General features: G+C 38.9%; 1 protein-coding gene across 1 annotated transcript in view; it reads left to right on the top strand.

The window, feature by feature from the left end:
• Positions 1–12026, top strand: part of LOC149169646 (Flavin containing amine oxidoreductase family) — a 242885-nt gene that overhangs the window by 53797 nt on the left and 177062 nt on the right. The window contains exons 2-3 of the mRNA XM_089428756.1: positions 1847–2032; positions 2164–2248. Of these exons, the coding sequence (XP_089284882.1) occupies positions 1847–2032; positions 2164–2248 (271 nt within the window). The remainder of the gene's footprint in view (positions 1–1846; positions 2033–2163; positions 2249–12026) is intronic.

The raw sequence follows: 12026 nt of genomic DNA, 5'->3' as shown, positions 1-12026 counted from the left end.
CATGTGAATATTTTAAAGATGAATACATATGTCATGCCTTCAGGAGGTCTTGGCTCCTTTCTTTAAGATGACAGAAGCTTTCACTATTCCATACAACCTTCAAACCATGCTCAGGACTTCTTGCACTTTGAAAGATAGGGTGTGACCTTCGATTTTAATGTGACTATGATTCAGAATTTTGGTATCCCTGATCAAGACTTTGAATGCAGAACTTTGTTTCCAAAATGTTAATTACATATCACTGTATCAGAGTTATATTTCAGAATTCTGGGTTGAGTGATATAAAGTTCTGCTCATAGACCTCATGCTCAGGTATAGGGAGGATTTTACACTTCTTCTAGATCATACAAATGATCAGAACCATACCATAGATGAATTTCTTTCTTTCAAGGACTTCTAGATAGGCTTTTGATATCTTCTAATGCCCAGAACAATTTGTAGCAGAAAATGATATACATACCAGAGATTTGGATGACTTTGTAGCCCTTTTGAACTGCGCTTCTATACCAGAGAATGCGGCTTGGTTTGATGGGATTGATCAGCCTTTTGTACCATAAAAGAGGACTTATTTATGACCTTGATTTGTTTCGTTATCCTTGATAGGATTTGCGGCTCAATCTCTGTAATTAGGGCTTAAAGCACTGCCCAGAATTACTTTTTCTTGCCTCCACAAATTTGATCTTGGGAACTTGATCCTTCTTGAGGTCAAATAATGGCAAACTGATCTTCTTTCTGCCCATTTTCCAGAGCCCTATCTCTGATACCATGTTGAGAAATCTAGGGCAGAGCATTAGGGTCATTAACTTATTTCTCTTATGTCTTTGACAGTTTCTTGCAAGTTAAGATAATTCTTTAGTATCATAGATTAATTCTGTTTATCATCAAGACAATTGCCAAATAGAAGATCACAATGTAAGCACAAGAAAGACACTAGAAGTAGGCTCCAAGCCAGGGCAAAACCCCTGAAAAGGGGAAAACCCAGAGAGCTCTTTCTTATAGAATTTTCAATGAAGACTTCCAAGACCAAGACTCTAGACTATCCTCCAAGAGACCAGGCCAGCCACCCAACCAAAAACTGTTCCTTTCTTCACAAATTCAGATCTGAAGTAGTCTGTCCTTCCACAGAGAATTTCGGCTGCCAGAGAGAGAGATAAGTCAATACCCAAATCAATTTTCAGATTTTCTGTCATTCCTCCTCTTCACACCTCTCCTGTCTCAGAGCTTCATTAGAAAGTCGAATGCACAAGTGTGTTTTTGGAGGACGAATTCATCTTCAATATATAGTCATTTGAGTGGGTCCTTAAGCATCTTCTATGCCGACCTGATCTCTTGGGCAGTATCTAGACATTTTCATGACATAAAATATTTTTCTTTACATTGATACAAGAGCCCTTTAAGGGGTTTTACATTTTGACTTTGACCTTGACTCCCTAGAGCACTCAATGGGTGCACAACCTAGGACCATGGGTAAGAAACCCATAAATAATTTTTTTACAAAAATAAATATTTTTCTTTTCTTTCTTTTGACAAATACAATGATTACATCAAGTCATGACATCATAATTAAGAAGACGACACTAGTTACATTTCAACAAGATTCAGTTTTAGGAGGTACTCAGGATGGTGAAAGCATTTTATGCTCACATTAATAAGAGCATAATATGGCACCTTAAATTGTTTTTATTTTCTTCTATGCACTTTATGTGGAACATATTTTATTGGTTCAATCTTTATGTTTGAACAAGTTTACTGATTGTAGATCAAAGGACTTAGATAACTTGTTAATGGTGATATACTTTGACTTTTTATTATTTCATTTTAACATGATTGATTTGGTTCATGGCAGGTGGATAATGGCTTGGAAGATGAACTTGTCTTAGGTGATCCCAATGCACCTCGTTTTATATTGTGGAATGGCAAGTTGAGGCCAGTGCCTTCAAGTCCAACCGATTTATTGCGTTTTGATTTGATGAGCTTTGGTGGGAAATTACGAGCAGGTCTTGGTGCCATAGGATTACGCCCTTCACCACCGGTGTGTTCTTACTTTTTCTTATGATAAATTTATTTTGACTAGGATATGTGCATTGCTTTGTCTGCATATAATTGGCATTCTTATTCATTCCAAATCTTTATAATTAACATAATACTATTAAATGGTTGTAGGATAGGGAGGAATCAATTGAAGAATTTGTACGTCGTAATCTTGGTGATGAGGTTTTTGAACGTTTAGTTGAACCATTCTGTTCAGGTATGAGTAAATGTTGTTAAATATTTTGATTAAAAGGTATTTTATTGGTCTATTTCTTGTTTGGTGAAACTTATTTGAATATTTGAATTTGATAAGATAATGTGTTTTTCATATACTAGTATATGTTTTAAGCATAGTTAACCTAAAGTTGTAAAACTTGTTTTAGTGTTTTAGATCTATGTTGTACAAAATTAGGGATTTAAGACAGGTGCATAACATGATAACATTTTTAGAGAGAATATAAATGCCACAATGTATTACTGTTGCATCTATTACGTGATTTGGAGCTTGAGGTAGGCTACCCATCGTACAAGTACTACCACTCTCTCAAGATAGTCATTTTTCAACACCTCATTATATAGCAGCCTAAGTTTGTTATGGTGGTTAACCACTTAACCCCTAACCTCAACATCTTAATATGATATTCATCACTTGTAACATTATCAGATCATTAACACAAGACAACATATATGAAGAATAGATCAGGCTCCACCTACATCCACTGGAAACCTAGTTACACATTCTGTTTTCAACAAGAAACAACTGCTTCTCTAAAACTCAGTATTGGTGCTTCATTTGAATGTCATCACCCTTACTGAAGGTAGAGGTTAGTACTCTGCTCCATGTTGTTCATTAAAGTCTATATAGTCGCCATACTGACTGCTCGTCTTGCTAGAGAGATTCACTAGACTTCTATAAGTCAGCTATTTGAGAACACTCTGAATTACCCCTGTCAAACTTATGCATGTTATTGTTCTCATTTCTGGAATTGCTCTGTTAGATTGAACAGTGAGATCTAAATCTAGAATGCTCCAATTGATGTGCTATAAATTGAAATTCAGATCATGAGATCAATACAATGAGATAAGAGAATGGCTTAAACCCTTTTACACTAGTTATTTTTATTATGCTTGCTTTTGCCAATTATTAACAATTTTCTTCTTTCTTGTAACAAATTTTTCCATTGCCTTAATGCTGGAATGGTAGTTCCAGCCAACACCTTTCGTCATTGACTCTTGAGCTGGTAGCAAGTGCGATATTTCAATAAATGAACTTTTTAACTAAACAAGTTAAAAATCAACACTTTGTGACCTAATCAAACACTCTAAACTTCAAACAGGATCTGCTCTTAATGTTCTGGTTTGACCTATTTGAGTATTCTTTTTGATTGAATATTTAAAAGTCCAAGGACAAACACTGGAAAAATCATGGGCATCTGGTCATTCCTTGTATTACAAGCTTGTCCACTTCATCTACCAAAATATTAAACAACATTTACATCCCGGCTCTAAATTTCTTGCATTTCTAATAATTGCTTTAAAAACAAATTATAAGGTTCTCAAGTTAAATAGCTCTAGGGAAAACGCCATGCTCTTTAGAACAGATTTCCAGGGTTTCTGCCGCTCTCTCCAACTTTATCCATACATCTCCATCCACTGCACCCTGCAGTGTTGCAAACATCGTCTAATTTTCCTGTACCAAATCTGATTTGCACTTCAACACGTGATTTTTCCATACCTTTGTAGGAAAATGGGATCTCAACGTGCACCCTAGTGTGAACACCTACTGAAAGTTCATTCTACAAGATTTAGTAGGTGCTTCTGTTGCACAAAATCTGAGCAGCTATTGCACAAAATCTGGGAGTCTCTGCTGCCCCATGAAATTCTGGAAAATTTCTCATGCTTTTAATGGCCCTCATGTTGCTGCGAGACATCTACTGTGGATTCACTCACATTTCCGATGACATTGCTCTTCAATTCTGCAAAAAAATGCCCCAGTTTTATTTGGATCTGCCACTGTCTCTGCTAAATGTGATGGGGTTCTCTCATTATTATTGTCTGCAATTGCAGAATTAGGTCTGATGTTCTCCACAATAGGGTTTGCACTTCTCTTACATAGTGTACCCTCTTCAATTTGCTTCTCATGGGTCTAAAAAAACTTTTGTTCTTCTTTGTAGGAAATGACTGTGCTCACGAGGCTTAATAAAGATCATAATGTTTTGATGCTTCTAGATCAGATGTCTTCCTCTTCTTTCATTGATATGGGTAGAACTAGCCAACTTGCAACATACTCACGCACAAGAAAGAAGAATGCAATTACTAAATGGAGATCGATAATTTGTACATGCTGTACACTCTAATTTCCATTAAACATACTGTTACCCAATATTTTTCTCTAGGCAAAATAATGGGTACCCTGAGAAAGATGCTCAGGATTTCCCCTGTTTTCAAAAAAATGTGGACTGGAGCTATGATGCTGTGAACAAGTTATCCTAGGCTTGATCGAGAAAAGGGGATGGCTACAGTACTGTTGTCCTCTGTATGTAATCATGTGTTTGAGCCTGAGGAAGGCAGCAAAGCATTGACCTGAAGTAGGGGTGATCTCTAAAAAAGGGGGGCATTCTTGTTGTTTAGGCTGGTTGAAATAGGTCCATCTGTTGTTTTGACCATTATCTTCAAGAAGCTACAGGTGCCGACAATATCTCTAAGGGACTTTGTCAAGGAAGGAGATTGCTGCAATATAAAGACTCAAGAGAGACCTGGGCAAGTCTGTGGCAGGTGCAGTGGTACAGCTTGGACCTGTTGTTGGCAGCAGATTGGATATTAAGTTAATCAGAGTTTGAGGCTACCAAACCTCCATCCTTCTTGTAAAACTCTAATTGTGCAATTTAACCAGATAGTAAATTTGAACTGGAATTTAAAAATTAAATACAGAAGAATACATGGAAATCAGTTTGGAGATGTTTCTGTTGAATTTTCTAAGTCTATCAGTTAGAAAATTAATCTGTATTCTGCTGGTTTATTTCTTCTACTTGTTTAAATTCGAACAAGTTATTTAAAACATATAAATAACGAAATAAACACAATACAATCTGAATATCTACAGATTATCAATTGAAAGAAAACAAACACACAAGTGACACCGTTATTTTTGGACAAATGTCCCCGGAAAAATCAAATGCGGGAAAACTGGTGCAGCTATTCTGAGGGTTTATTATTATGCAGTATTTCCTTGAGTACAACTGGGTGCCTAACCGGCTCACCCGAGAGAAAAAATACATGGCAACAATACCTCTCTATTTGGAAACAGGTATTCAGAAAACCTGTCCCACAAAACCCTCTCGAGTGTCTCTGAAGCTTTGCGCTGGCCCTTTTGGCCTTTGCGCCGGCCCTTTTGGCCTTTGCTCCAACCCCAAACCTCTCTACGTCAGCGCTCTGAGGCAATGCGCAACCTTTGGGACCCTCTATGTCACTCTTGCAGCTTCTGCGTGGATGATGCAGTCCCTCTAGCCTCTGTGCTGTCTCTGTTGGGCTCTGCGTGCCCTGAACTGGTTGCTGCCTCTCGCTCTCTGCTTTTGCGCTAGTCTCTTGGCACCATAGTTTTCAAAACCGTTTTAAAAAACCGGTTACCGGTCTAACCGGCCGGTTAGCAAGGCCGCCGGTCTAGACCGGCCAAAAAACCCAGTTGGAAGGCCCCCTTCGCCCAGTTTTTGCCCTAACCGGTGAAAAACCGGCCGGTTTGTATCAAACCGGCCGGTTCCGTCCTAAACCGGCCGGTTTTAGGCATGCTCTTCCGAAACAGTTTACTGATCATATAAAATACCACTGGTGACTGAAGAAGCCAAGTCTTTAATTCATTGAGAAGCTGATCTAATGCCACCTTGAAGTTTGAAGTCATGCCAGCAAAAAGGTGATGAGATCTGTGAACACAAAGCCGAGGAGCTGAGCTGGTGTCTCTGTGGAGGAAGCAGCCAAAAGAAGATCTCAGTCTGAAGACAAGCAAGCTAAATCCTTGTCTTTCATGTACAATAATGAGAACCAGGAAGCCAGAGATCAGAATTACAATGAAGTCTGAAAGGTGTACTAACACTATCATTCTAAGGCTCAGATACAAAAGCCAGCAGCTAAAGGACTATACCTTTTAGTTTTAAATCACTCCACAATGAAATATCTATGAAGAAAAACAATTGCTACAAAGTCTGAAATTTGAAAGCATTTTCAGAAGCCAAGCTAGTATCACCTTGGAGATAACATCCAAAAGATGCTTGAAAGGATTTCTGTCTGAAGACAAGCGCATTGTGAACAAGTCATCCTTTGTGAGACATTATACATTAAATAAGAGTTTGGGTTGATGTCACAGTTTGGACTAATATCTCGTAAGTGTTTCATGGACCCTATATGAGTATTCTGGATGATACAATTTACATTGTCTAAGAAGGATTGATCTACAGTTCTATGATGAATATGAGGCCTGATCTACATCAACAGTATGTGTCTGCAAAGTAAAACATATGAAGCAATCACTGAATTTGCTATCAGTGATTTTTCATTCTTGTAGACTGTCCGTGGACCGGTATAGGTCTGCAGAAAATCAGAACTATTGGTCTCAGTATATCTTGAAGTTTGAACTTGAAGACTCATTATAGATTAATCAGGGACTGTAAGGTATCCTTAAATCCTTAAGGACAACGATGAACAGTCTTCAATCATGCCAAATGAAATAGTGCTAAAGCAAGAAGAAATGACAAGAAGTACAATATGGATTGTGGCTCAAAGCAAGTCATAGCCACATATAAGAAATGTGAGATCTTTACTCATATACTGAAAGACTGAAGTGTGGAAATATTATACTGTGAATCTTGCATTGCATATGATTACTGATGGGTATTTGAAGAACTGTATCTGTGATGCTCACCCTTGAAATAGAAAATGGATCACTTTCACTAGCATGCCTTTGGAGAAAGCACATTGTGGTAAAGGGAGTTCTATCACAGTGGAAATGAGACCAAGTACTTCTTCAGTTGAAACTTGAGAAATCAAAGGTCCTCCCTTGAACAGGTCAAATCTTTTGCAGCAGGCCAAAGACATAAAGGACATGTTGGATTGAAGATTGATGCCATATGCATTTACTACTATGAACACTTAGGTTCTGAAATCTAATGCTAAGGCCTGAATAATGAAGATCATTATTTGCACAAAATGTTGCTACAGTGATTTGGAAGCAGTGATGGACTTCATCACATGAGCAAAGGCTCTAGGGTTTTGAGATTTGGGTGTGAAAAAGGAACTTGTGAAATTGGAAGGACTGTAGGCCAATGGCCTCATAGCTTGCACCATTGTTTTTGGACTTTATAGGCCATTTAGAGCCTCATTTCTTATGTATTTTGCTATTTTGTCGATGATATGTATTGCACTCGGTGCCATTTTGATATATTCACCTTTACATGGTATATAAATGAGCAAACTTTGCATATTTTGTCTCTATTGGCTTGGAATCATGGTTTTACATCTTAAAAATAGTTTTGTTTCATTAAAAATTAATTATTTAATGTTTTTTTAAAAACCAGTTCGTTTAGACCAAACCAGTCCCGGTTAGACCGGTTCCGGTCGGTAAACCGGTTCATTAGGTGGACCGGTCCGGTCACCGGTTCCGGTTTTAAAAACATTGCTTGGCACTGTCTCTGCCTTTCTGCCCAATACTCATTGCCCCTTGTTGTTGATCACTGATTCGACTTTGCTTAGCAACCCCGCTCTAGCAAATCGAATGATTGATCACTCTGGTGTGTTCTCCAACTGACCCTCAAGCCTCTTCTTATACTTTTCTCGTTGGTCCTTCAACGGCCGAGATTAAATCTCTAATCAACGGCTAAGATTAGATTTGGCTTGATCCATGACTTTTGGAACTTTCTAATCCAGTTTTATATTAATACCCATTAATATTTTATTTTTCCTAAGTTTAGACTTAGGAACTCCATTAAAAATATTAATTATTTTAATATCTCCCAAATCGGTTAGAATGTGCCCAAACCATTCTGGGTCTTGGAGATCTCATGTGCTTTAGCCTCTCCACAAATGTTTCCTACTCCTCGGAGGCTGTGTTAAGTGCGGTCCTTACTATTAACTCTTCATCCGGCGTGGCTCCTATGGAAGTCAACTGGTCTCGGATCTCCTTCAACCGACTGAGGAAGTGATCTATCTGCTCCCCCTTCTGCATCTAGTATGACCTTAGCCAGTTCTCAAGTAACATCTTCCTCTGCACGGAAGTATGCTGGTACAATGTCTTCAAGGTGTCCCACATCTCCTTTGCTGTTTCCTTCTCAGCAATATGTTGGACCACATGATCCTTGACCCCATCAAGGATGATGCATTTTGCCTTGGCCATTGCCTCCTTGTACTTCTCATTAGCTACTGGGTCAACTGGGATAGCCATTACTCTCAAGGCGAAGCCCTTGATGCGATGTCTGTCTAGAATGGACAAGATCCTGGCCTTCCAAACCACAAAGTTGGACGCTTCGTCCAGCCTGTCCTGATCTCTCAACCCATTCACGACCATCTCTTTGCTCTTCTGTCGACTCCTCCGAGTCTCTCTACTTCCCTCTAGAAGTTCTCCTTTCGACTCCTGCTGAGTCTCTCTACTTCCCGCTTGGAAGTTCTCTGTTGGATTCCCTCTGAGTCCCGATTTCTCTACTGGAAATCCTTCTGCCAATCGTCAAGTTACCCGTCTTCGATCGTCTGTGCACCTGCAACACTGATTCGGATTCCTTGGCTAGAAATTCGCCTCGACAGCAACTCCCTCTACCTTGGTTTTGCCTTGTTAGGTACTGTTCTGACCACAGTACCCCACCAGCTTCGCTCCCACAAATTGCTCACAACTTCCTATGCCCCAGCAACTGAAGGAATGAGCCTCTAGGCTCTGCGCAATCTCGGCACTGGCAAAAACAATTCCCTCAGCCTTGGCGTCAACCCTCCTGGTCTCTGCGTGAGCCTCTCTCTGCGCCCTTAACCTTTGCACTGGCCTTTTTCTGGGCCGGATTGATGACGCAGTCTCTTTTGCGTCAACCCTTCCTCTGTTGCTTCTGCAAGGATTAACTTCTGTCACTCGGGACAACTGATTCTGCTACAAATGCTCTGCTTAGTTGATTGCCTTTAGCTCTCCTGTGATCTGCAACCTCGCTCTGATACCATGTTGAATTTTCTAAGTCTATCCGTTAGAAAATTAATCTGTATTCTGCTGGTTTATTTCTTCTACTTGTTTAAATTCGAACAAGTTATTTAAAACATATAAATAACCAAATAAACACAATACAGTCTCAACATCTACAGATCATTAGCTGAAAGAAAACAAACACACAAGTGACACTGTTATTTTTGGACAAATGTCCCCGGAAAAACCCAATGTGGGAAAATCGGTGCAACTATTCTGAGGGTTTATTATTATGCAGTATTTCCTTGAGTACAATTGGGTGCCTAACTAGCTCACCCGACAGAGAAAAAATACATGGCAGCAATACCTCTCTATTCGGAAACAGGTATTCAGCCCACAAAACCCTCTCCAACGTCTTTGAAGCTCTGCGCTGGCCCTTCTGGCCTTTGCATCAGCCTCATGCTGCCCTGCATCAGCCTCAAACCTCTTTGCGTCAGCCCTCTGAGGCACTGCGTAGCCTCTAGGACCCTCTACGTGGCCTGAAGTGGCTGCTGCCTCTCGCTCTTTGCTTCTGCGTTGGTCTCTTGGCACTGTCTCTGCCTCTCTGCCCAGTGCTTACTGCCCCTCATTGCTGATCACTGATTCGACTTTGCTTAGCAACCCCTCTCTAGCAAATTGAATGATTGATCACTCTGGTGTGTTCTCCAATTGGCCCTTAAGCTTCTTCTTATACTTTTCTCGTTGGCCTTTCAACGACCGAGATTAAATCTCTAATCAACTGCTAAGATTAGATTTGGCTTGATCCATGACTCTGGAACCTTCTAAGCCAGTTTTATATTAATACCCGTTAATATTTTATTTTTCCTAAGTTTAGACTTAGGAACTCCATTAAAAATATCAACTATTTTAATATCTCCCAAACCGGTTAGAATGTACCCAAACCATTTCTGGGTCTTGGAGATCTCATGTGCTTTAGCTTCTCCACTAATTTTCATGGCTAGAGTACATCTGATGCTACCCCAAATCAACAATTTCTTGTCTGTTGTTACTCCCGCTCTTGTTACCAAACCGTTCCTCCCAGCCTATATGGGGCCTACCTATTTGGTCCCCAGATCCAGAAGACTTCAAAATGGAGATCTCTGGCTCCCATGCCCAAAATTCCAAGAACAACTAAGACTCAATCTTTCTCTCTGTTTGCGGTTTACTGAGAATTTCCTGTCTGTGGAATGCCCAAAAACTCCTCCCTTTGCTTTACTCTTCAGGCAAAATAATAATCCCCTCCCTTCTATGTCGTACCTCCTATCCTTATACCTGCGAAGACCACCATCTCCTAGCATCTTATCTGCTCTATATTCCCTGCACTCGGGCACGTGAAATTCAGAATCGTCGAGTAACCTCCTTTTAGAGGCGGTCATACTTGTGTCGAATAATCTTATGAGTTGAGTTTTTGACTGAAGTGGTCCCTATAACTATGTTTCTTTTATTGCCTTTAGTTCCTTTATATAAAGTATATAATTTTTATTAATCCAATTATCAATTAATAATAATTAATATAATGTTATATTATAGTTCCTTTTATTTGGTTAATATATTATAATTTCCCCCCTTTTGTTTGTATAAAAATATATATTACAATTCCCTTTTGTCTTGTAAAATATATATTATAATACCATTTTGTATAATGTATTGCATTTACCTTTTATTTGGTATAATATATTATAGTTAGATGTTATGATGATGATATATATATTATATATTGAGTACCCCAAGCAAGTTTGGTAATTACTTTGTATGTTCAATAATTATTTTATTTATCCTATACTTGGACATTTTCATAATCGGTCAGTAGGTATACTAGTACAGTGCATGCAATACATGCATATGTAGCTATTATATGCATGTCTCGTATGCATGCTAATATTTCTATGTTTTCTATAACTCGAGGCGGGTCATTACACTTCTAGCACAAAATATCCATATAAAGAGCTAGTACATAGATGTGCTGAGACTTGCGTATTTACAAGTATCTCTGTTCATTGTACAATCATCTTTAGAGGAAAAGTCATCCTGTAATTTGGCCTAATTACAAAGCAACAATTGCATTTCAGAGTGCACCTATAATATGATCAAAGTGCGCTTTGATGAGGCACATATATAGGCATTTGAGCACTGGAATAAAATTAGACAGGGCCGACTTGAAACAAAAGTATGATTTGCTTGATAATGGGGTTGACCTTTGTAATGTTTGCTGTCAAAATTTGTTGTAATGGTGACCATTGAAAGGGGACTTTAACCGTTGTTTGGAGAAGCCTTATAGAAGGTTGTGTGCCCACATGGAAAGGGGTTGGTGAACCCTGGAAGACTTCTTGTTGAAGCTTGTGGTAGCTTCGAAAGGTCTTCTGCATAGGCTTGTTGTCTTAGCATGTGGAAGATGATTTATTGCCTCTTTAGGTGCTTGCCTGGTGGAGTAAGTGATTTATGTCTTCTTTCCTAAGTCTTAGGAAAAATACAATAATTAAAGTGAATTAAATATTGTGGACTATAAAGTCATTTTATAAGGATAAATAATTCAATTATTTAAGTGACTTAGAAATAATCTCAACCATTGATCTCTAAGATCTTTTAGAAGAGAGATTAGGGTTAGGGATTTGGGCTTAATGAAGATTATGAAAGAAGCCTAGCGAAGAGGTGAAGACACAAGAACACAAGAGTGAGAGAGACATCTACAACATTTTTGGGAAAGCAATTTTTCTCAAGGAGAGACCAAATTCTTTGGAGCATGAAGCTCAGTTTTACTGAGGAGAAGGAAGAAGAATACATGGATAAGTTCAGGGTGTTTTTGTGAGGCCGATTT

Source organism: Pinus tabuliformis, chromosome 4_2 (genome assembly GCF_031772625.1).
Source record: "Pinus tabuliformis cultivar Carrire ecotype Pingquan chromosome 4_2, CPIR1, whole genome shotgun sequence".
Classification (NCBI taxonomy): Eukaryota; Viridiplantae; Streptophyta; class Pinopsida; order Pinales; family Pinaceae; genus Pinus; species Pinus tabuliformis.
This window is presented reverse-complemented; position numbering and strand designations above follow the sequence as displayed.